This window comes from Hyperoodon ampullatus, assembly GCF_949752795.1.
Source record: "Hyperoodon ampullatus genome assembly, chromosome: 6".
Taxonomy (NCBI): Eukaryota; Metazoa; Chordata; class Mammalia; order Artiodactyla; family Ziphiidae; genus Hyperoodon; species Hyperoodon ampullatus.
In genome coordinates this window covers 28,008,871-28,035,081 of record NC_136919.1, presented here as the reverse complement: position 1 = coordinate 28,035,081, position 26,211 = coordinate 28,008,871, and the positions used below count along the sequence as shown (strand labels likewise).

The window sequence follows — 26,211 nt, the reverse complement described above, 5'->3', positions numbered from 1 at the left end:
ATTAGAACTAGTTATGGATGTCAAAAAGGAGGTGAGTTACTAAAGAAAACTTTTCTATAATATATAGATTTCTAACAGCATTAATAAGTTAATATATAATGAAAAATGTTCCACTTATCATAGAAACAACAGCAACAACCAAAGTTCCTAGGATAAACTGAACAAGAAATGCAAAGGGCTAATTAGCAAAAGAACTATAAAAATTTAGTGAATTACAAAAATTAAGGTGTAAATGGAGTGGCATATTATTTTTCTCGATGGTAAACTTTAATAACACATCAATTACTTCCTTATTTGTTTATAAGTTTAGTATAATTTCAATCAGAATGCCAAACTGAGAATTTCATAAAACCAGTCTAAAGTTTGTTTGGAAAATTAAAATGTAAGAAAAGCCAAGAAATCTTTGAAGATTGTAGGGATATATTCTTTTAGATATTTAAATGTATCATAAAGCTACAATAAAACAGTGTTGGGTAGTACAAGGATAAACAAAAATGCATCAATGGAAAAATAGAAAGCAATACATTGTGTGCGTGTTCATGCTATGCATGCACCTACAATTTATGTATTAATCAATATTTTATGGGCAGCATTTCAAAAGAATGCTGAATTGTTTTAGAAGGAGTATTGAGATAACTGATTAATGTAGTGGAACTCTGCATTATGGCTGTCCAACATCTTTTGAATACCCTTCTGACATTCTAATTATGTCTCACTGTGTAAGCAAGTCCTGCTTTCCCAAGAGAATCCATAAACCAGGCATATGACTTAGAGTCTATATCTCCCCCCACCATCGACATCTGATGTGGAAGGGAGCCATGTAGGGGGCATATTCAGAGAGACTGGTCTGGCAAGTGTGGTGTCAAAAGTGTTTGCTCCTTTGGAGCAGCCATGTCAGAGTTGCAAGTGTCCCACTGAATCAGTTTTATTTTTTTTAAGTTTATTTTTTTTTGCTGGAACTATCCTGTGGTGTGGTCAGGTATTTCTTCTGGATATGTAGACCATGCCTGTCTTGTTCTTGGCTGTATAGCCTACAAAGTCTAGTTCTCTGGCTCTCTCAGAAGTCTGTGAATTACCCAAAAGCCATATGTTGAAATCCTAACCCTCAGTGTGATGGTCTTAGGAGGTGGGGGCCCTGGGAGGTGATTAGGTCATAAGGGTGGAGCCTTCATGAATAGGATTAGTGACCTTATAAGAAGAGACAGGAGAGAGCCTGTTTCCTCTCTATCCCCCCTGCCATGTCAGAATGCAATGAGAAGATACTCATCTGCAAACCAGGAAGTGAGTCCTCATCAGAACCCGAATCTGCCTGGACCTACCTTGATCTTGGACTTCTCAGCCTCTAGAACTGTGAGAAAAATGTTTGTTGTTGTTTAAGCCACTCAATCTATGCTATTTGTTATAGCAACCCAAGCTAAGACAAGTAGAGTCTGTTATTTGCAATTTAAGAACATGCACGACTTTCAATTTACTATTTGGGGGAAAAGATACATTTACATTCCTGCCTCATACCATTCACAGAAATAAAATACATCTGGATTAGACCAAGATATTAAAAACCAAAATAAAATAAAAAACAAACATATACTAAAATACCAAAAACAAAAGCCCAGAGATAAACCTGAAAAGAAGTAGTCAAACTAATTACAATTAACTAAATAAACACAGTGGTCCACCACTTGGTATGGGTAGATCAAAAATGTGTCTCTGAATGAACCAGCAGGCAAAGAGAAATGGAAACCTGGCCAGTTAGGCAGTTTCACAACATTATAAGATAAAATTAAACTGGTTACTCAGGAGAAGAACTAATTATTCTTAGTTCTCAGATCAGACAAGAATTTCTGTCTGAGCACTTCATAATGAACACAGTCTGTGATGGTATTTTATTGGACAATGACGAGGGAGTGAGTTGCACACAACTATTTTTGATGATGGCCCTCAGGCAAGTCAGATGGTCTCACACTGAAAGCACACTAATGCTATTTACCCAGAACAATTCCAGCAGCAAAGGTATAGGACTGGGTATGCAATGTGCCCATTCTCTGTACCTCTGATATCATCAAACTGGATGGACTACATATTCTTCAAAGAATCCCTTCCTAATATTTCTTTCAGGTGATCTTTTGATAAATAATCTGGGGACTGGAGCCCAAGTTTATACTCCTTTTTTTTGTGGAATAAAGATCTCTCTGTATATATAAACAATCAAGGTAGGTGTGGGACACAGCCTCTCAGAGGCCACGAGAGATCCAGGCTACTTCTGTAATTTTAAACTTCCAGTAAATATATTGAAAATGAAGAAATGGCAAAGCCAGAGTTACCAAATCTGTTGTATAATTTGAATGTATACATTTAGTAAATAAATGTTTTGAACACGTACACAAAGAAATAACTGTGTGTCTCATTTGGCAATAACATCTAAAGGGAATCTGAGGTCTTTTTTTTTTTTTTTTTTTTTTTTTTTTTTGCGGTACGCGGGCCTCTCACTGTTGTGGCCTTTCCCGTTGCGGAGCACAGGCTCCAGACGCACAGGCTCAACGGCCATGGCTCACAGGCCCAGCTGCTCCGCGGCACGTGGGATCTTCCTGGACTGGGGCGCGAACCCGTGTCCCCTGCATCGGCAGGCGGACTCTCAACCACTGTGCCACCGGGGAAGCCCTGAGGTCTTTCTTGAATGTGAAGCTCAGCCCCTCCTGGCCTCTGGCACTGGTCCTGGTGAAAGTTGAGGAATCTGTCAGGATGACCCTAAATAGGAGACCAGCCTTTCCTCAGCAGAGAGCCACAGGTATGGAAGTCAACACAAAAATTGTTTTATTCATGTTAAATGGGTGCCTGAAATGCCAAAAAACATGCAGTCTGTACGTTAATGGCCACATAGTTTTAACCTTGGCTAGACTCCCTCCTTGGCCAAGAGAAAAATCTCCTTGATACATACCTAAATTAAAACAATGCTATTCCTGGCTTTCACAGGCAAACATGGAGGAAGGTCACTCCTGTGTGGACTGGATTTTCACAACCCAGTTTAAAGGAGGTGGAAGTCTATAAAAAAATAACTTAAGGTTCAGAATTGTCCATTTCTTCCCTTGCCTTTCTTCCTGGCAGGATTAGCTAACAGGGCCACCATCTGTCCTGGTCATGCCTAGCTCAAGAAAATGAAATTACATCATCTGGTATAAAGGAAAACTTGTCCTTTGTTAATTCTCCTCTGGTGTTTTCTGATTCTGTTTCACTCTCAGTCACAAAGAAGAAGGGCGGTGCGGGGAGGTGGGGAAGCAGGCCCACGGAAGGATTGCCCCTCCTCGCAGCGTGGCGCCCATCTTGGTTCCGCGCCAACAACACGCACCGGAAGTTCTGTGTCAGAGCAGGAAACTTGCCACAGACCCACCTCCGGTGAGTGCATCCGCATTTCCGTTTTTCCCTCAGAGAGACTACATTCGTTCGAACTCGCTGAAAAGAGGCTTGCCGCCCTCGTGACCCGCGCTACACAACCTTGGAGTATCCTGAAATGAGAAACCAAAGTTGTGACGTAACATCAAAAGCGCCTTTTAAGGAAGGGGGAACACGGTAGAGGAAGTCTCAGAGTTTCAGAGCGCGCGCCACTAGCAGAGGAGACGGCCCTGTCGATAGCCGAGCGAGTGGATTTGTTTGGAGATACGAAGGTGTCGAGGTGAGCTGGGCGGGGGTACTGCCTCAACTGGTAGAGTAAGAACAATTCAGACTTCCAAGGGGCGTTCTGTGAGGGAAGAAATGGGGAGCAATGGGGGAGGAGAGGAATGGAAACTGCGGCATCTGACCTCTGGTGGGAGTTTCAGAGGACTCGGGATTAGGGGTGACTCATGCTCAATTTAAATTGTCCTATGGCCACCGTGAAATTCCCCTTCCTCTCTGCAAACCTTTAGGTACGTCTGCTGTTAAACGAGTTAAGCAAGGAGGCCATGAGACAGAGCTGGCTCTAATGCCGTGGCACGTGTGTAAGCAAGCCGGCACCTAAACCTGTAAGTGCCTCGAGGTTAGGAAATTGAAACCTAAGGACCACCAGTCACAAACAGCCAACTAGGTTTTAAGCTATAGGCAGTCAATAAGTTCCTTACTTGGCTTCCACACTTTCTCTATAAAAGCTTTCCCCCAGCTCCCTTCTGCAGGGCACTTCTAACCACCTGGCATTGCTCATATAAATTCTTAAATTTTTAATCTTCCTCAGTTTATCTTTTAACACTACCGAAGGGCTTTGTGCAAGTGAACTTTTTGTCTGTTTTTGCCTTTTTATGGAAGTCTAATGAGGGAGTGGAGCTCCCTGTCTAGGTCACCAAGGCTTGGACAGGGTTGGTGCACTGGGGCTGGAGGGATGACCCGGATGCTTGACTGAACTGTTAGTGAAAGGAGAAGCTCTGAGCCAGCGTGACCTTCATAATTTCCCAGAGCCCCCTTGGGAAGTTCCTTCAAATTGGGGGAAGGCATTGGGCTTTCTGGGGGTTGTAGAATGGAAGTTTGAGCCAACTGTATGTGGATCTAAAAAGACAAGGAGAGCAGAGCTGAGATCTCAGTTATATACACCTATTTGTGGTCTTGCCTACTCGTTCCTACTAGACCCAGAAGGGACCTCCAGTTTTGCAGAAGCGCTATAGGCAGCTAACCTCATAGGTCTGGGATGGATGTGGGAGAAGTTATGAGGGAAAAGACCCTAGAGACATGCCTTTGTGGGTGGGGGAGAGGAGAAGACATGGAAGAAAATGACTGGCAAGTTTACCTGCACACGTGTGAGCAAGAGCTCTAGCAAGAGGTAACTCTTGTTTTCTCTGACCGTTGCATTCTAGAATATAATTATTTTTAATAAGTGACTGCCTTTTCTCTTCCCAGTTTTTTTTTTTTTTTTTTTTTTTTGCGGTACGCGTGCCTCTCACTGCCGTGGCCTCTCCCATTGCGGACGCGCAGGCTCAGCGGCCATGGCTCACAGGCCCAGCCACTCCGCGGCATGTGGGATCTTCCCGGACCGGGGCACGAACCCATATCCCCTGCATCGGCAGGCGGACGCTCAACCACTGCGCCACCAGGGAAGCCCCCTTCCCAGTTTTTTAAGTGACGGTTTTTGCATTCCTCCCTGGGATTAAAGATCTCTGTTCTCACTTGGCAAATGGCCAGAGGGGGGCCAAGAAAATGAGAGGCAGAAGAGGGTAGGCCTCGGGCAGGAAGCAGATTAAAAAAGGGTGAATGCTCCCCTTATCCCCCACTACAGGGGAGCCAGGGCATCTGCTTCCTGGTCACGAGCATTCGGCGTGCAGCCTCCTCTGCTGGGGTGCCAGTGATTGGATGAGGACCTCTCTAGGCTCTCTGCCACAGAGATAATTTGTTCCAGCCTATCATTTACACCTCCATCTGGCAGCCCAGCAGGACCTAGCATGCCTAGCAGTCAGCTGTGCCGCAGAGGACAGGCATTCAGTGGCCATGGGGCAGGCCAGTCATGCGTTGTGAATGGTACGGCACAGGGGTGCTAATGACGTCAGCTTGTCTGCCTGCCTGGCAGGATGACCCTTCCTGCCACTCAATCAGCTTCTAACTCCGGAAGCCTGGGTGCATGGCCGTCTCTCTTTATTCGTCTCATCCCCTTCATTCCCCTTTATGCCTTCCACAAATAATGTTGCCATTTTCTTCAGTGTCCTCAAACCTGTTTCAACCTCTCTTCATCTCTTTCGGTGGGTAAGTCATATTTTTTTCTGGTTCACATACTGGGTGAAAACCGCTGTTCCTCATCCACAGCGCTCACCACCTTCTAAGGGGGAGGGTACCTCTTCTTGGGTATAGGTATGCAACATTTTTTTTTTTTTCTGTACACGGGCCTCTCACTGTTGTGACCTCTCCCGTTGCGGAGCACAGGCTCCGGATGCGCAGGCTCGGCGGCCATGGCTCATGGGCCCAGCTGCTCCGTGGCATGTGGGATCTTACCAGACCGGGGCACGAACCCGTGTCCCCTGCATCGGCAGGCGGACTCTCAACCACTGCGCCACCTGGGAAGCCCGGTATGCAACTTTTGAGATGCACTCAGCATCCAGCTTAATTTTTCTGCATATTAAATGGAGAAAGCTTTTGAGAGTAGGAGTGAGATGGAAGGATCCAGGATGAAGGCACAGGAGATGATGAGGTTGGGTGCTGTGGAAGCAAAAATTTTGGAACAACTCCTTTTGGTAACAGAAAGAGAGAAGGGAATCTGGAGAATGTGGAGAGGAGAAAAGAATGATGATGATGTAGGCAATAGCTGCTATTTATCCAGTACTTTATTTTTGCCAGGCATTATACTTAACTCTTTTTGTTCATTATTCAATCCAATCCTCCAACAAAATGTTAAGTTTTATTATTTTCCTTTTTCTGCTGAGGAAACTGAGGCTCAACAAAGTTAGAGAACTTGCCCAAAGTAACACAGCCAGGAAGCTCTGAGCTGGAATTGGGAGCAAGTTCTAGCTGACTTCAAAGTCCAAATCCTTAATGACTAAATTGTATTGACTCGCCAAAAAAATTTATGGCTGGACCTTCAGAAAGGCAGAAAGTTGAGCTTGTAGGTGACTGGATTAATTACCTGGGAGGCTGAGTGACCCTGTTCCTCCTTTTGTGAGAGGGTAGGTGACACTGAGGTGGTCGCTCAGCAATTGACTGGCCTGCCATCTGCATATACAGGTTGGCTGCCTGCCCCTCAGTGTTCAGGCCTTTAGTCCAGCTTTCCAGGAAAGTGTAATTCTGGATCTGGTCAGCCTGGCACTCTTCATTCCTAAAGCGTGCTGAGGTGTGATAAAACAAACCCAAAGAGCAGGGGAATAAGAGACAAGGAGCTAGAACCAACCAGTTTCTTTCATACACACCAGTATTTTGAGTAATTCTAGTCAATAAATAACTCATTTCAACAGTACTTCCCCAAAGAAAACTTTTTATGGTCTAATTTAAGTTTCTTATATTGTTGTTTAAAACCGTTTCCATAACTGTGTATGTAAAAAACATGCAGTTTTGGGGGAAAAGACCACAGAATATCGCAGCTAGAAGGGACCCCCGCCTTCACTATGCAGATGATGAGTTCAAGGTCCCAGGCTGGCTTAGAGTCACAGATCTGTATTTCAGTCCCTGCCCTGCTGCTTACTAATGGTGAAATATCTCTTTAGCCAGAGATAGGATCAACTCCCTCCTCTCCAAAAGAGTACCTACCCTGGTGATGGATGAAGTGGGGATTAAATGAAGTTTTCTTCCTGAAGTGCCTAGAAAAGACCCTGTAAGAAGTAAGTGCTCAACAAATGGCAGTGCCCTTCCTTGGGCCATGTCATCCAGCTATTCAGGGTAGAGCTAAGGCCAGAACCTTGTTTTCTGATTCTCCTACGCGCGAGCGTGTGTGTGTGTGTGTGTGTGTGTGTGTGTGTGTGTGTACACGCTGCAGAGCAGTGTAATGTCTGCTTCCATGAAGTAACATGGTTTACTACACTTTGTAATTCTATAGCAATCATTTAGATGATATTATTCAGTCAGAGCAACAAAGTGGTAGAGTTAGACAGGAATGGTATCACTAGGTCCACTTTACACATCAGGAAAGGGAGACTGGGAGAAGGCAACTTCCTTCAGTCCCATGGCTAGTCAGGGGTACAACTAGACCACCAGGCAGTTTCATCAAAGAGATAAGGAAGAGTGGAATGTTATGCTGGAGGTTATAAGTGACATAAGTAACTGACAGTCCTGATTAGATAGTGAGAGAAAAAATGCACTTTGAGATGATTGAGCAAAAGACCAAGAGAAAACACTGACAAAGCAGTAAACAACCCACCATGAGGGACTAGGGGAACATGACAGTGGTGGTCACAGCTGACGACAGTGCAACTCTTTCCTGTCAGATAAGTACTGCTCACTCAGCAATTCTGAAATTCTCCAGCCCGTTCTTTCCAATTCACTCTGCCTGTGCAACATCCTAACTGCACATACACATTTTCTCAGGCAAGGAAATCCTCAAGTTCTTTATCACATTTCAAGTTTCAGTTTTCTCTCTAGTCTCAAGGGGGTGGTATTCTAAACCCTAGAGTTTGGATAACTTTAAATTTACTTACCTGAGATACATGAGCATACACAGGCACTCTAGTCTTCCTAGAATACATGGAGTTCAGACTTCACAGTGATATAGAAAAAAATCACCATGAGGCAATGCAAGGTGATCCCTGACTCTTCCATCCCCATATCTGCTGCACCCAAATGGCTCTTGCCCCTGGGCTTCATTCTGATGCTTTAAATTTACACCCTCAGATTCTGAGCTTTTAAAAAACCTACAACATTTCTCTTACGAACTGACATTTAATACTCTGTGAATATACCAAATATCATTGGATTGTACACTTTAAATAAGTTAATTATATAGTATGTGACTTCTCCTTCAATCAAGCTGCTAAATTAATAAAGGGACCATAAAAGAATTGAAAGCACAGTCTTGAGATAAGTGTACACCCATGTTTATAGCAACATTATTCACAATAGCGAAAAGGTGGAAGCAGCCCAAGTGTCCACAGACCAATGAAGAGATCAGCAGAATGTGATATCTATATCTATATCTCTATATCCTATAAATGTGATATATATATATATATATATGATATGTATACACACACACTGGAATATTATGCAGCCTTTAAAAAGAAGGAAAATCTGACATGTGGTACAAAAGTATGAAACTTGAGGGTATTATGCTAAGTGAATGAGCCAGTCACAGAAATACAAAACGGTATCATTCCACTTATATGAGATATGTAGAGAGGTCAAATTCAGAGAGAGAAGCTAGAAAGATAGTCTCCAGGGGCTGGTAGAGGGGGAAGTGGAGAGTTGTTGTCTAATGGATATAAGGTGTTAGTTTTGCAAGATGGAAAGTGTTCTGGAGATTGGTTGCACAACAGTGTGAATGTAACACTACTGAACACTTAAAAATGGTTAAGGTGGTACATTTTATATTATGTGTATTTTACCACAATTTTTTTTAGAAGGGAAGAGGGGGCCGTGGTTCATGTGTACCATTTCAGGGGAGCTGCAGCCTGGATGCCTGTGAAATTCCAAATAAACAGTGATAGAAGAGCTTTCAGAACCTAGTATAGTTTTAGAAAAAAGTAATGGTCATATTCTACCTCTAAATTATTTCAGAGTTCTCAGGGATAAGAATTATAAGACAGTTACTCCAGACTTTTCTGAGATTGATGAGAAAGCATTCATATATTTATTGATTCATTTATTCACAAAAATTGATTGTGTGACTGCTGTGCTTTAGGCATGATGCCGGATGCTGGGGAGACCCACATAGGTTCTGTAGTCTGATGGGCTGAATCAGTTGATATGGAACATGACCTAGACTTGTAAAAATCCAGACTATCTAGACTTTTCAGTCATGTATTTCATAGAGTCTTCCATGAACACTGCAATAACAACCACCGCCACAACTGTCTCTTGATACTTTCATGTACGTTCTCTTACTTGGTTTGGTTTAATTTGATTCTGACCTCAACCCTCTCCTCCCATCTCTTATAATTTTCTTGAGAACAGGCCAGTCTTATTCATCTTGTATTCTCTACAAAAGGTCCCTGTAGCTAACAAAGTGCCGTACACACAGAACCTCAATAACAGTTTTGTGAAATATGCTGACATAACAACTAGCCCTATCTCTGTGACCCAAATAGTGACTGCTGGTTTCAGGGTCCTGAAACCATCCCAGCCACCAAAGCAGGTTGCAATACAATAAGAAAATGTCTGTCCCACAAATTAGAAAAGATGTTTTTAAATGTCATGTTGATCCATCCATGGTTCTTCCTTGCATTGTGTAGATGTAGCCCGTTTTTATGAAAGTTCTTTGTCTATAATGTTACTAGTACTACAGTGAGTATAACTATGAAACATGGGATTTATTTGCATGTACAAGTTTGTGGACTCAGACCTCATACTGTGCATGAATACATTTAACTCATGTAAAAATCATATTCAAATTGGAAGTATCTAGAGTGGGGCAGACAGTGGAGAATAAATGAGGCAGTTGTTGGAGGTTTTGAAAGTAATGATCCTGAATGATACCATATTATTGCCTGTGAGAAGAGTCTGCATTCAGAGACCTCTAAATCAGAATTATATGTTCAGATCCAGTTATTTAATGATATAACTGTACTAAATCCCTAGTCCTGTGTTGTTTCATTCATCTTCTTAATCAGTTTCTGATGGAGGCATTACTAGCCCATTTTACAGATGGTGAAACTGAGGACTAAAGAGGTTGGGGGATTCCACAATGTTTCACAGCCTCCAAGTCCACATATCATGATATATCAATTTTGAACATTTTACTGACTCAGAGACTTAAAAAACTGCAAGCAGTCTGTGTTGCTCAGGAGTTGCTATTTCTCTAAGGTCCATTAAGCCTTATCCTTGCTTTACTGAACTTTGAGTTTCAGCTGCACATCAGACCCTGGAAGTGGCCAAATGCTGATGCCACGGGAGCAGCAGCAGGCGGCACCACTCAGGGACAGGTGTACTTATGCTCCTCGGACATGCCTGGCCAGTCTGCTGTTCACGTGCAACGATGCTTAGCAGATCAGGGCCCTCTAGGTCTGCCGATGCAAGTCATTCTTCCCTGATTAATATAGTTTTAATGTCCAAGGTTATAAGCTGCTGGGAGTTGGAGAGGGAAAGAACTAATCTCTGCAGTCTGAGGTCACCAAAACGTAAGCAGCTCTGCTTTAGACCACTGACTTGCAGTGAGACAGGCACTCCCTCTACCTGTCCTGTGACTCTAGGCGAGTTACTTAACCTCTCTGAACCAGAGTTTCCTTTCCAGAAAGTGGGGCTAATAAACCTTTCCTCAGAGAGGTGCTGAGATTAGAGATCATATATAAAAAGAACCAGGTGCATCCTAGAACTCAAAAAAGAGCTCTTATTATTGTTATTGTTGTCATTGTTGTAACAAGAATAATTAGTACTAGTAGCCTAAGGAAAATTATTTCTACCATACATTTCTCAGCAGGTAAAATGTTTCAGTTACGGTTCTGACCACCCCAGCCCTGGCCCCCAACATAGATCACTAACCCCAGTCTCCATTCTTACATCAGCATCCTCCTCTTCTTCCTCCTTTCTCCTTTGACAAAAATCAAATTTGATGAGATCTCACATGTCCCCAGATCAATCATCTTGGTCTGATGAATCAAGCACCAGGTGGAGATGGGGAAACCAAAAAGTGTGCCTTGGGGAGGCAGGTGGAGTCAAGAGAGCTGACGGGAACTTCAGCTGGTCTAACGCTCAGTTACCCTTAGGACAGGCCTTGGCCAAACTTCCCCAGACAAATGAGCCTCAGTTTTGTGCTCCAAACGTTTCAATTTCCTTCAATAATCACATTCAATGTCTAGCACTCTCCACTTTTAGAAGCTGTCTGAGCTTCAACTCTATTTAGACAACCCAGCTCCCTGCTTCTTTTTCCTTCATTTCACTGATATTTCACTCATTATAGTGTTACACTCTGTACCATAGAGCAGTTTGGTTTTTTAGGGTCTTTTCTCCTATTTTATGAGTTATTCCAAAGGAATGTGTTCCTGAGAATGTATACTTTCTTGTGATCATGGTCATTCCATTATTCTTAGATTCCTCCACTACTTTTATTTGCCTCTTTGATTATTTGCCTCGGGAAGCATACACTATTTTTATTTGCCTTTTCTTGAATTAGATTTTGGTTTAATACTCAGAGAAAAAACCCTGTAGAATGAACTTGTACCTAGACAGTGCTGTAACTAGGGGAGCTGATGGCTTTCATCAGTCACTTTAAGTTTTATTCCAGTTTTTACCACCTTTAAAGACAAAAATGTACAGGTTGAGAGAGAATGAGAATAGAGTAAAAGATACTGTGTTCTGACATTAAAAACCTCAGGGAGCCCAGCTTGGTTTGGGGGAACTGGGAAGGATCTTTGAATGCCTCCTATATGCAGGTACTTTATAAATTCACTTAATGCTCTTGTGAAATTCAGATCCCACTTTACAGAGGAGGAAACTCAGGCTCAGAGAAGTGAAATAAACTCGACCAAGGTAATGTGTGTAGTAAGTGCTGGAGCTAAGCTAACGTGCTTCCCAGTTTTCCTTGGTGGACTCCAGAGCCCAGTCATCCACTCACTGCGTTACTGATCCTAATCCTCTGTGTCTCCGTTTCCTCACCTGTAAAACGAAGAGTCTGGATTGAGAACTACAAGGTCTCCAGATGTCCCTTATAGCTTTAACATTCTGTGAGTACAGAGAGTGTGTGAGCATGATTAGAAGGATTGGCTGTTTATGAGCCAATCAGAGTTATTGGTTAAACACCTCTCTACCAGGCCAAGGTGGGAAGGGGAGGGTAAAAGTTAAAACAAAAAACAAAACAAACAAAAAAAAACCCTTGGGTGAGAAGTCTATAAAAACTGTGTGTTCCTGAAGATTCATCCTATTTGGCAGCTGCTGCCTCATCCACAGCTTCTGATAGATCTAAGAGGACTCTCCTCTCTCAAACTGTAAGTAAAATAACTTCCTTTGTCTCTCAGGACTGCACCAGGGAGTCAGGGGTTAAGGATAGCGCTAAGCCTGGCGAGGGGAAAGTTTGTTTGCTTTTGTTTTCAGGAAAAATGTGATGGTGGCTGAAAACGTGGTGATCTGCTGAAATGATTGTTTTTCTCCCTAGCTCCCCTGGCTCTTTGAGTGGTGGCAAATGCTCAGGATTGATGCCAGTTACCAGTGTTACCTGTAGGAGGGCTCTTCTGAGGCTTTGAATACTCCTGTTTGGTTGGGTTCTACTCAGTGTTTGAGATTCCTGTTCATTTCTACTCCCTCCATAACAACTGCTTATTCCGATGATTTATTTACATATCTATCGCCTTATGCCATTTTCTTCATTCTCTTCCCACACCTACTAGTACTAGCACTGAAGTTTCTTTGTCACAGAAATGAACTCTTGGCCTGTTTTGCCCTTCGTCTTCACCCACTGCTCAAAACGAGAAAATGGAACAGGCATCACAGAGTATAATCGTCCTTTGATTATGAATTGTCAGACCTTTCCCTTGTTCGGTACTTTCTATAACATTTTCTGCTCTGAAGATCCTACAGCTTCAGATATTTGGAATCAAAAGCTGCTGATATATTTTGGTACATTTGTTTTACTATCTGAAGAATAGGTGAGGATATGTTGCCTTTTAAAATAAACTTCTCTTTACATAGTTACTTAGGGTTCCGTTAGCTAATATGGATCCAGCAGGGACTCTAGCGCTGCTGCCACCATCACTTTAGCCAAGGCTCATCTGCAGACAACCCAGACCCAGACTAGACCTGAGGTGCTGGGGCAGGGAATGGAGTATAGTTGCTGTAAACCTAGGAGTTCCTTTGGCTTAGGTGCCAGTTTAGAGGAAAGAGCAACACTCAGGTCTCTTTCTGAGCTGCTTCATGTGTGTTCAAAGGCTCCAAGGATCAGGCTGTTCTAGAGCATCTCACTGTACTTACCACTGTGGCATCAGATATGTAACGAAGCTGTGGGCATCTTCCTGCATCTGTCTGTAAAAAAGTGCTGCATGCAGTGCCTGACAATCATGGGCTTTCAGTGAATAAGCCCTTCACGTCTTCTTGAAAATCTGTCTGCCTTGTACATGGAGAAGCAAATGGATTTTCTACTCCCTTATATTTCTCCAGGAGTTAAATATTGGTATTTTACAAATTATTATATTTTCACAGAACCTCTTCAAAGAAGGCAGAAAGAATTATACTATAGGATTTCATCTGTTATTCTGCTAAAGAAGGATTGGGAAAAGAATTCCAAGTCATAAGCCAGTAGCATGTGATTTACAGTCCTGAAACATCACAACTTAGATGGGGCATCAGACGTATTCTTCCTGGGCCTCAATTTCTTTATCTCTAAAGTTAGCAGGGTTGATACAGATATCTCTGAGATCACTTGTAGCTCTGTTTTTCTGTGGTTGCCCTCTATTCATATATGTTTGTACTCGCAATCTTCTCCCAGATTTGCATATATATCAGTATTACCTCTTAATATATTATGTATAGTAAATAATGTAATATATAAACTTACTCACTGAGAAATCAAACATTACAAAAAATCCATAAAGTGAACTGTGTTCATTCCCCAGGAGTAACCTCAGTGTGGTTATTATCTGCTTATATAGACCCGTGAACAGTATGTGTGTATTCCATTTTTTTAATTAAAAGGTGATATTATGTATTGCATACTTTTCTGAAACTTGCTTTATTTTTTTACTTAATCATATAATGTGAACAACTTCCTGTCACACTTTTTAAAAAGTTGGCTTGAGACCTCAGTAAACAGAGGCTTAGGGGCACAGAAATCATTCTCTATCATTGCCCACTTCCAGCTGGCCTCCTCTCTTCCAGTGGTCAACAGTGGCCTGTGACCCTGTTTTATGATTAACAGGAAAGCAGCATTTGTGCTGATGTGGTACAGAACTTTAATCCCTCTGTAGAAGTTTAACTTCTCATAAACAGTATTTTTTCAGTTTGACCTTTTCTCTGTTTTTCTTTTCTGGTTGAGTCAGCACACTCAGACTGAAGAAAATAGCTTGGTAGTAAACAGAAATATGGAAGTCCCTTAGGCAATTACTTTTTTAAATTAAAAAAGATACTGATACCTGACATTTTCATAATGCATTATAAAGCATCTTCATGTTTATCATGCGATTTAACACATATATTCTGAGCAACTACAATGAGCAGGGTGCTCACAGGTTACATGTGATCCATTTGGCAGTGAGACAACCAGAGCAGATATTATAGCCATTTAATCCATAGTAAGCTAAGACTCAGAGAAGTTACCACTTTGCCCATGGTCCCAGTGAAGAGGAGGCAGAGCTGGTCCTTGAGCCCAGGTCTGTCTGATCTACTTCTATGTGAACGTGTCAGATATTTATGAATTGGTAATGTGATGTGGGGATAATGATCCACAGCCCAAGGATTTTGGGTACTCTGGGGGTGTCATCAAGGACATTAGAGTCATCCAAAGGCCAATTCCTTTCACCAGTCTCACTCTTTACTTGAAAGAGGGAGTACTAGTACTGCCCTTTATCCCAACTTTGTGCCTTATTAGCTATTTGTCCTTGGACAAATAATTAAACTGTCTTATATTCTTTCCTTATCTATTATATGGCAGAGGGTGGGGGAAGGGGGAAGTCTGACTACCTTTTGAGATTATTGTGAGGAATAAATTTTACAGTGCATGTAAAGCGATTAGCAGAGTGCTTGGCAATAAATGATCATTTGCTATTATTGGGCTATGTTTTCCTTTTGTTTCATTAAGGAAACATCATTATTTTTTGGTAGTTGTCAATTCCTTTGTGCAAATATCTAAACTGAGAGAGAAAATTTGTACTTTGGCCTGAAGGTTACCAACCTCAGGTTGGCTTTTATCTGCCATGAAGATCTGGTAGTCAGGTCCAAAGCTAACAGTCCCTGACTACAATTTAGGAATTAATATATAAACAGAAGAAATACTGTCTTCAGTTGGCTGGGATGTGAAGGGCCTTGGAAAATCATCTTCTTTAGAAATCATTGCCCACTAACCTGTCCTGGTACCCCAATGACAGCATCGTGGTTCCATTCCTTGGGGTTAAGTATTGAAGTTTGAGTAGCCACAGTAAGAGCGCCATTAGTTATACTGTCTCAGGAATTAGTTCAGTAACCATTGACTTCTCATATCAAGGGACAGAATTCTGAGAGCCTGCCTTGAAGGGATACAGAAAATGTGAAGAAATCAATTTGCCATGAAAAGGAGAACTGGGTGGGGGACTCTGCCTCATCCTAGCTGGGACCTTGGACAAGTCAGTTAACTTCTTGGAGTCTTAGCTTGTTCATTAATTAATGAAGATAATACCTGTCCTGGTTACCTCATTGTCGAATGGATCGAAAGAAAACTGAGGTGTCCCTTGGCTTCCAGAAAGTAGAAAGCAGACACAGGGCATCTACCCTGTGTATGAGTGTATGAGGGGAGAGGAGACTGGGGAAAGGAGGAGGCCACAGGGTTGGATAGGAAATTGCTCAAGGTAATCTTTACTACCATTTTTTTTTCTTTGATAATCCAACCTATGCAAAACCATTCTTTCTACATCCAAGATAAGAGTCCTGTGAGCTTGCATTTTCAAGACTAGCCCAAAGTGGCAGCCAAACAGGAGCAATGATCCCCTTCAGATGACCACTGCTAAGAGCTTGCTTGGGTAGGGGATCTTTGAGCCAGTCTCTCCTTGCTAAAGCAGTGAAGCTGCGAATTACTGGAGCAGGAATCAACATATGACGTCGGCATCCTTAGAGCTAATGGGAATCTCCAGCCCAGAGATGCTTAGGGAAAATCCTCTGCATCTGCCCCAAACGGTCTCATAGGTGGTTGAATATAAGAAAAAGACACATCCCACCCTCTATGTCTCAAAGTTGAAGGGAGGTTAAATTCAAGGGCAAATAGTGGTTCCTCCTCTCAAGCTTGCTGCCTAGAGAATACTCTGGGGGGACTACAGGCTAACAGAGCAAAGTGAGGAATGGCCGCAGAGGCTGAAAGCCTCACTGTCCTGGCCTCAAGCCATCCAACCCCTGATGGTACCAGGAATCCATAGAATAAAGAGATAGTCAATTACTGCCATGCCCTCTATTTGTCAGATTTAAGTGGATACTCATTAGCTGGTTTGGTCTCAGGATCAGTGATCCCAAAAGTTTTCTGAAAGGCATTCTTTTCAGGATCACCATGAACTTTGTCATCCCACCTTCATCCATTATGGCTAATCGCAACTACTTAGGCTTAAGGGGGAAAAACCCAAAACAGAATAGACCTCATTTGTTTAGCCAGTTGTGGAAATGGGCCAGAAATGTCAGAGGGGCCTATGGAGCTTTTCTGCACACCTACTGTCTTGGTCATGAGTCCATTTGAGCGACCCACAGTTCTGTTCACAACTAACTCTCCTGCACTCTTTTCTAGACCTGTCACCATGGCCTACCAATTTCCAGCCCTCACTTCAGAACAGAAGAAGGAGCTCTCAGAAATTGCCCAGCGCATTGTTGCCAGTGGGAAGGGGATCCTGGCTGCAGATGAGTCTGTAGGTGAGTGCAAGAAACATCACACAACAACCATACTCTTGATTCTACACTTAGCAAAGACAACTTGATAATCATATTCTCTTTCCTCTCAGAGGAAGTAAAGGTTTATATACACAGGAGTGGGAGCAGAAGACTCAGTAAGCATAGACCTTTTGCGTCTTGTCATTCCAGAAGGCAGATTTCTGAAGACCAAGCAAAAAGGCTCAAGCCCTCCATTTTAAGACCCCCTTGCCAGGGATCATTTGAATCCAAGCTGTAGCAAGGCCAGGAACTCAGTAAGCAGGATGAGACCTCTGCCGCTAATGAGAAGTCAGTGTAAAGTCAGCCAGGGAAGGGCAGTGAGAGCAGGGAAACGTCCACATCAGGAACAGGGCAGCGCTTGTGACTGAGAGCAGCTCAGGATGGCACACGGGAGAGCTGTGGTGGCCTGCATGGCCCACCATAAAATTATAGAAGCCAGAGCGGCCAAGAGCCTGCCCTACCCCTCCTTCCACTGTCTGTGTATCCAGTCAGATCCGGGCTGGACCAGAGAGGCCTGAGGGCCGTGCAGCCCCACTTGGACCCTATGGTAGCTTCCACCCTGACCCTGACACGACCAGCCCATGCACTTCCTCATCAGCATCCTGACAGCAACAACAGTCTTTCCCTGGGGAGACAAAAAACGAGGCAGGAGCTTTGATGATCTGAATTAAAAAGAGAGTGTTGCTGTCCATCCTGGTGAGGGTCGCTAGCTGGCATGGAGGAGGGCGGCAGGGAAGCCCTGGCTTGCTCCTATGCTGCCTTTACTCGCCCACACAGGCACCATGGGGAGCCGCCTGCAGAGGATCAAGGTGGAGAACACTGAAGAGAACCGCCGGCAGTTCCGCGAATTGCTCTTCACCGTGGACGATTCCATCAGCCAGAGCATCGGGGGCGTGATCCTTTTCCATGAGACCCTCTACCAGAAGGACAGCCAGGGAAAGCTGTTCAGAGACATCCTCAAGGAAAAAGGGATTGTGGTGGGAATCAAGGTGAATACATCTCGCTCCCACCTTACCACAGGCCCACTCCCAACACAGTGGCTGGGTCAGGGCCACTCTCATCATCTAATTGCTCTTCTCCTTTCCATCATCACCTTCCCACTGAGAACCAGATCCTCTTCTAGACCTTTCCAGTACCCTCTTCCTTCAACCATTTTTCTACAAGGTACTGAATCTCTTTGTGTCTCAATTTTTTTTCATTTCTAAAATGGGAATAATAGTACCTTCCTCATCAGGTTCTTATAAGGATGAAATGAGTTTGTAAAACAGTTCCTGTCACACCCTTATTATTTAGTTCATGATAGCTGTTACTGTTAAAACACTTACTGTTCTATTGTAACTGGGTCTTCCAAAACGACGTGAACTCGAGTGATCGTTAGTATTTGTCAAGTGCTTACAACTCCAAGCACTCATTTACTCCTCCTCACAACCTCTGGAGGTAAACTCAGTTATTATCCCTATTTTAGAGATGAGGTTAGAAAACAGAATTACAAGTAGTATAATTTGCCCACAGCAAGGCAAAATTTTTGGAGCCAGTTCAGGCCCAGACTGTCTACCTCTTGGGCTCATGACCTTAGCCTCTGTTATGCTGAGGGTAGAGGCTGCATCCTTATTCTTCTTATCTCCTGTAATAGCATAGGGCTTGGCATGTACAGTGCTCAATAAATGTCTCTTGAATAAATGAATGAATAATTTAAAGGAAGTGGCTCTTATATGGCACCTCTGCATCTCAGGTACTATGAGATTACTTCTTACTTCCCAAGCTCCAGCCCTGTGCTTTCTACACTTTCCCTCCTCTTAGGGTTGACAGTCTTACATTGGTTCTTTCCAGGTAACTTCCCTTCTGCTGTGGACTGAGTTGTGTCCCCTCAATGCCTAATATACAATACCTTCCTAATTCAACTCCTTGGTTTGTGAAAGATGAGAACTAATATGTAGCACCAGGGGCTCTGCTTGTGTTTTACTGGGATACCTGACACCTGCTAATTACTTGTTAATTATTTATATTCACAGTTAGACCAAGGAGGTGCTCCCCTTGCAGGAACAAACAAGGAAACTACCATTCAAGGTAAGGACATTGCCCACTGATATGAATCATGCCAGTATATGCCAGAAATGAAGGAAGCAAAGAAGTGATTGAGGGAAAACAAAATATGAATTATCACACTGGTTTTAGAGCCACACACCTGTGCTTCAGCCCCAGCTCCTCTATTTAGTAACTGTGTGCCCTCAGGCTAGTCACTTAAATGTTCTGAGTCTCAGTTAAAATGGGATAACAATATCTACTTTGCAGAATAGTTGTGGGGATTAAATTAGACAATGCACATAGAGTGCTTATCACAGTGTCTTGCACAGAGAAGATATTTTATACTTGGGAATATTATTTTAGAAAAATCTAGCAGCAGTAGAGAGGAAAGAGTCCAAACTGTGGGACCAGATATGCTTGGGTTTGAATGCTGCTTCCCTCACTTACTGCTTAGATAATTTTGCAAGGTACATCACTGCCCAAGTAGACAAGTATAAACCATAGCATTGGATTAGCTAAGCAGAATTTGAATCCCAGCTCTGTCAAACTTGGTGAAGTTACTTTACTTCTCAGAGCCTCAGTTTCCAAATCTGTAAAATGAATATACAACTATGAAGGTTGCGTAATATGACTATTAGATCATAACAGTATAACAACTATTAGGTTTGTTATGATTATTAAATGAGATAAGGTGTGCAAAATGCCTAGAATCATGTCTTGGAGCAAAGTAAGTGCTAAATAAATATTAGTTCCTTTTATTCTTCTTATCCAATATGTATTATATATCAAAACCATATTTATTAACCCAGGTCTTTTGGCTCAGTACTGGGATGTTTATTTCTTTGCTGGATGTAATGTTTCTTTGCCTGGATGTCTTGGGTCCTCAAGCTGTATGACTGAAAGCTAAGCCAAGGGTGAACTTCACTTTATCAGCAGCCCCAGGGGTCAGGGGTGCAAAGAAGCCTTTCTCTCTCGTGACTTGCAGGGCTTGATGGCCTTTCTGAACGCTGTGCTCAGTATAAGAAAGATGGTGCTAACTTTGGGAAGTGGCGTGCTGTGCTGAAGATTGGCAACCAGTGTCCGTCCCACCTTGCTATCCAGGAAAATGCCAACACCCTGGCCCGCTATGCCAGCATCTGTCAGCAGGTGCTTTTCCTTCCCCTCGGGCTAAAATACAGGAAGTGAAAGCTTTCTTCAAAGCCTGTCTTTCTAATTTTACTGTAACCACACACGATCCCCCTCCTTTTCTCTCACCAGTATATCCTGATGGCATTTTTCACTGCTTGTACTAGGTGTAGTAGGGTAAGATTTGGTTCCACAAGTCAACTATGAGTCCAAAAGGCAAATGCCATCAAGTGTAGCCCTCTACGAAAGAACTGTAAGCTGAGTCTTAAAAGAATAGGCTCTTGAGGGCAGGGCATCTGCTTGTCTATGCTCCACCGTGTCCAAGGACATGATCCTCTTAAGTCCCCAGCTCAAGGGTGACAGCTTTGATCTGGTCCCAATTCAGATAATTTCTTGGAGGATGGTAGCTTGATGCTAAAGTTTCCAACATATGTTGAAGTGTCTCTGGGATCCAGGTTAAGTCTGATTTGCTTGTGCGGGTGCTATGCTGAGGTTACCTGAGTTCTGGGTACCTGGAGCTTCCCAGTCAGAATTGTAAACTCTGCTTGAATTCCTTAGTTAACTCATGCCAGAGGCATCTTTATTGGTGATTTAAGCTTGACGGCCCTAAAAGGGTGACAGCTAGGTTCTGATTTAGCTAGATTAGTCTCTAGAATAAGATATAGAAATTAAGAAAATAAATTGAATTTATTTTACCCCATTTCCAGGAAAACTTTTTTCCCTCACTGTTCTTTTTTGGCTAAGCCACAAATGCTTACTAGACATCCCATTAAATTTCATTGCCTTTAAGTCACCTATATGGTATATCTCCATAAGAGCTTCAACCTTGTACCAATGACAACTGTTAAATATCTTCTTAAAGAAAGGATCCTAGTGAACAGAGCTTCATTCTGTCCACTCCTTTTTCCTTTTTAGAATGGGCTAGTACCCATTGTTGAACCAGAGGTAATTGCTGATGGAGACCATGACATGGAACAGTGCCAGTATATTACTGAGAAGGTAAGTCTTAAATATAAAGGTCCCAATGCCAGTTGAAAAATCTGTTTTAAACAACAGTTTTTACTTAACGTATATCAGCTATTATATATGAGGTATTCTACAGTTAGAATCACTGTGTAGCATTCAGAAGGTAAAGAGGTATTATCAAACCTTGTACTTTTTTGGGCACATGGTACACTCCTTATGAAAAAGCACAGGATCTGCATTACCAAGATTAGGGTTTGAGCATCCATGTTCCCAGCTGTGGGACCTGGTGCAAGTCATATTATCTTTTTGGACCTCACTTCCATTATGTTTAAACTAAGAAACTTTAAAATAAGCTGAGGCTCCCATGAGACAATATAATTAGAAAGTAATTTTTTCACATGTGACTTTCTAAATTAGCCACAATATATCTGTAAGAAAGTAAGAGAGTCCTCAGTTTCTCTACTTGCAAAATGAGGTGGACTGAAATGAGATCTGAAAGCACTTGTGTCTCTAAAATGTTTATTTTTATGATCACTCAGCTTCTATGGGGATGGAGAATGGAGGCCAGTTTACATGTCCCCAGCTAACTAAATTAAGTCAGGTTTGACTGACCAAAGGGAGTAATGGGAGGGAAGGAGTGAAGGGCCTCTAGGAAGCAGAGCCATGCTGGTAGTCCATGCGGTGAGCAGTTAGGGGAGGGGCAGCAGGGACAGGCCAACTTGGCTGTGCTCAGTGGCTATGGTTTGCAGGCATTACCCTGACTTAGCCTAGGGGCTAGTTGGGAAGCTTTGGCCAAGTAACGTATGGGAATTCCTTCACCCTGCGTCCCTGCAGTGTAGAAGTGTCAAGGTCAGGTAACTCTGCGGCTGGCTCTAGGTTTCACCTATTTGGGCCTCTTGTCCTTCAGGTCCTGGCTGCTGTCTACAAGGCCCTGAATGACCATCATGTTTACTTGGAGGGCACCCTGTTGAAGCCCAACATGGTGACTGCTGGACATGCCTCCACCAAGAAGTATACTCCAGAGCAGGTGGCAATGGCCACTGTCACAGCTCTCTACCGTACTGTTCCTGCAGCTGTTCCTGGTAAGGTTTTCTTTCTTCTCTAACTTGAGGTATTAGTCCTTATTCTTTGAAGGAGTGCCATAAGCATTTGCATTTGTCCAGCAGTAGTCTGCTTCTAGCCATGAAACAGACCTCTGATATCTCACATGCAGCCAGCACTTCCCTCTCGAACTCCGTGATACCACCTATGCTGAGTCTGTCCAAATGCACACAATCCATTGATTTCCTCAACATTTCACTGCCCTCTTATTTACTAAAGCCCTTCTCTCCTTAGTCCAACTAGCTTCAGCAAAGGCAAACTAATTTCTCCAACCTAGTCCCATGCAAATCAATTGGAGGAAAGATTGAGACATTACATTTCTTTCAGGCTCCTTGCTTGCTTTTTCAAGCAGGGTACATACTGGGACTGGCTTCTCTCCTTCCAGGCATCTGCTTTTTGTCTGGTGGCATGAGTGAAGAGGATGCTACTCTCAACCTCAATGCTATCAACCTTTGCCCTCTACAAAAGCCCTGGAAACTAAGTTTCTCTTATGGACGGGCCCTGCAGGCCAGTGCACTGGCTGCCTGGGGTGGCAAGGCTGCAAACAAGAAGGCAACCCAGGAGGCTTTTATGAAGCGGGCCCTGGTAAGATGCTACTACCTCTTATCTACTTGATCAAGTGGAGACTTGGGGCCTGCTTGCATTGCTTTCTTCAGGCCACGAAGGTATCTCCAGAGAGTTGTCTACCACGCATTTTCAAATGTGGCATTAGAGCTGAGTAGGACGGTTAAGGCTGCAGAGAGTTTTGAATTATCTGCACTGGTAGTATGGTTGATGATGGTAGATTGAAGGACGGTTACAGAGGCACTTTAGAGGGAAGATGAGAGGGCCAAGGAATGAACCTGGGGCACGTTTCATTTTGGGAAGATGAAGAGGAGAAGCCACCAAGACAAGCAGCAATAATATATTAAGATGAACCAAGGATTCTGGGAACAAACAGAATGAAGTTTCAAGGGATCAATAACAATACGCTACAAAGAGGTTAAAAATTAAGGCAGAGAAAAGACTGATATTGTCATTGAGGGGCATATCAGTGACCCTCAACAAAACAGGTTCAATAAAGGAAAGGTGCCCATTCAAGACACTTGTCAGGAAAAGACACAGAAAGGTTACCAGGAACAATGAGGACAAAAAAGGGGCTTATTTAGCTACTAGCATTGCTTTCTGAATACCTGCTAGGAGCCAAGCACGGGGGTGAACAAAGCAGACACAGCCACTGCCTTCAGGGAGCTTAGAGTTGAGCCAGATAGGAGACATTGTCATGTTTAACTGTAAAGCAGAAGGAGCCAGAGGGGAGATTAAAGATTAGAAGAGGACAAGGACTTAGAGGAAACAGCACTGCATGAGACTAAATATTAAATATGGGTGGCGGAGTAGGTCTTAGAAAGGAGGGAGAGAGAGGAAGGAAGAAACAGAATGGGTTTGGAATCAGGTCTGTAGAGGTGGAGAGATGCAATGGTTGATCACTGATTACAGGTGAGGGCATCTGTTGAGAATGATAAGGGTATGGAGATTTCAGTCTTTACAGTGGGGAACTTGGAATAGCTGTTGAAGTAGTTGCTAGGAAATTGACCAGAGGTTATGGCCAAGCATCAAGCAAGATGCAGCTGAAATGATAGTTTGTGGTACATTAACTTAGATCCTGAATGTCCCTAATAGCTCTCTTATGCATGTAGCAAGATTCAGATCAACCTAAATGGGAAAGAGCAGGGTTGAAGAATCCAAGTTTAACAGGGAGATGAAACAGTACCAAAATTTGAGTGACAGCCTTATTCAGCTTGCTGATGACAGAGGAGACTGGGCAAGGAATCAGGTGTAGCCAGAAGTTTGATGATGAGGCACTAAAGGAAAGGAAGTGTACAGAGAAGCTAAAAAAATCATCTCAGGGGCATAAGAGAGGTGTGAGATTTTACAGTAGTGCTTTATCTTGTGATGATGATGGATATGGCTGTGCTGGTGTGTGGCTGATGAGGGGGAAGCTAATATAGCTAATAGGATGGAGGGATTATGAAAGTAAGGCTCAAAAGGGTCATCCACACAGAAGAAGGGATGCTGAGTTTATCATCTAGAGCTGCAGTTCTCAAACTTGAGCATGCATCCGAATCACCTGAAGGGTATGTTAAAACGCAGGTGGCTGGACCCAGCGACAGAGTTTCTGATTCAGAAGCTCTGGGGTCAAGCTAGAGAATTTCCATTTCTAACAAGTGCTTAAGTCCATGAAACCTAACTTTGAAAATCACTGTAGATGTAGAAATAAGTCCTGGAGAGATTGGACAATAGCAACAGTGACTTGAAGACAGGGTACTGCTAAGTGGCATTTGAGTATTATTACAAGTTTCATAATTCTTAACTCACCTTCAGTTGGAATTTACACAGGGTATCAAATGATATTATGATAACAACTACATAAAAATTATATATTCTTATGGACAAATATAGGTAGAAAATGGAAAATGTATTTAAAAAATTTTTTTTTCTTCTAGTAAAGCTGCATCTGCTTGATGCTTGACGTTATGTCTGGTCAGTTTTCTAGCAGAATATTTCAACTATTCCAAGGTTCCCAAATTGGGACTGAAATTTCTATTTCCTTATCACTATATGAGTGAGAAGTTTCTTAACTTGAATTTCTAGTACTGTTGTTGCAATATTGTTAGTACTAAAAAGAAACCTTCTCAGTAACACAAACCTCAGGCTTGCCTGAGAAATGCTCAGAAAACTGGGATAAAAAAAGGAAGTAACATTATAGAAGGAAAGGAATGGTATCAGCAGCAATATTTAGCAAAATCACTGTACAGAGAAAACTCACATGAAGGTGAAGCTGATTTCAAATGAGAAGCAAAGAGGGTCAAGCAGAGGGTTGCTCTAACTCGGTCTCCTCTATCACACTTGTTTTTTAGGCTAACTGCCAGGCAGCCAAAGGACAGTATGTTCACACGGGCTCTTCTGGTGCTGCTTCTACCCAGTCGCTCTTCACAGCCTGCTATACCTACTAGAATCTGAGGCCGACCAGCCAGGCTCTGGTGCTTCTAGGTGTCTTGGTAGGAGGGCAGAAGGGAAACAACAACCTTTCGACTGACCCTGGAAATTAGGTTGGAACTACTGGAAACACAATGTATGTTAAGTTCTTAGACACAAGGAAAAAAATCAGTTATTGAAACCTAAGTCTGAATATCAAGGATCTGATGAAATTTCACACAGTGATTTCCTTACAACACTTCCAGCTCCCCATGGCCCACAGTATCCATCAAAGAAAAGAATAAACTTTAAAACAGTATCAACTCTCCATCCAAATAACCAAATGAGACACCTCATAAGCTGAGTGCAGAGAATTGTGTCTTATTAAACAGTCCTAGCAGTGGTAGGTTATGAAGGAGACAGCTACAACCAAAAAAGAAATAAAATGTTTTACAAACCTTCAGTTTGTATCAGGTTTTACTTTCTGCTCTTGCTTTCAAAGGGCTCAATATATTTCATTACATTTGACTCCACAGACGCGACTGATATTAGTGGTCAGGATCCTCAACCTTGGCTACTCATTGGAATAACCAAAATTTAAAAACCCAGATACTCAGGCCACACTCCAGCCAAGTTTGAGAACTACCAAGGTAGATTTCAAGTTTGAGGGTATTTAGAAATGAAAGCTATTCATAATGTGAAGCAAGCTACAATGTCAAATGATTTCAAGCAACATATAGAGTGTAATAAAAGAATCACTGTGACTTTGATGCTTGGAGCATTCCTCTTCAAGTGGCCCAGGTTGGTGACATAGGACTGCATCTTCCTCTGCACATCCAAGCACACTACCTAGTTTTGCAGTAAGAAATATTCACATAATTATACCTTATTGACTTCCAGTTTTCAGAATTAGCCTATAGAAGAAGCATT

The 26,211-nt window shown here is 42.7% G+C and overlaps 1 protein-coding gene across 1 annotated transcript; it reads left to right on the top strand.

The window, feature by feature from the left end:
* Window positions 1-16,979: 16,979 nt before the first annotated feature.
* Window positions 16,980-25,319, top strand: ALDOB (aldolase, fructose-bisphosphate B; the record flags this gene model as incomplete). Its single annotated transcript, XM_079706585.1, has 8 exons — window positions 16,980-17,091; window positions 17,887-18,098; window positions 19,122-19,176; window positions 20,120-20,280; window positions 21,175-21,258; window positions 22,133-22,307; window positions 22,712-22,911; window positions 25,224-25,319. 8 exons carry the CDS (start codon window positions 16,980-16,982, stop codon window positions 25,317-25,319), a joined length of 1,095 nt encoding a protein of 364 aa, XP_079562711.1.
* Window positions 25,320-26,211: the final 892 nt, after the last annotated feature.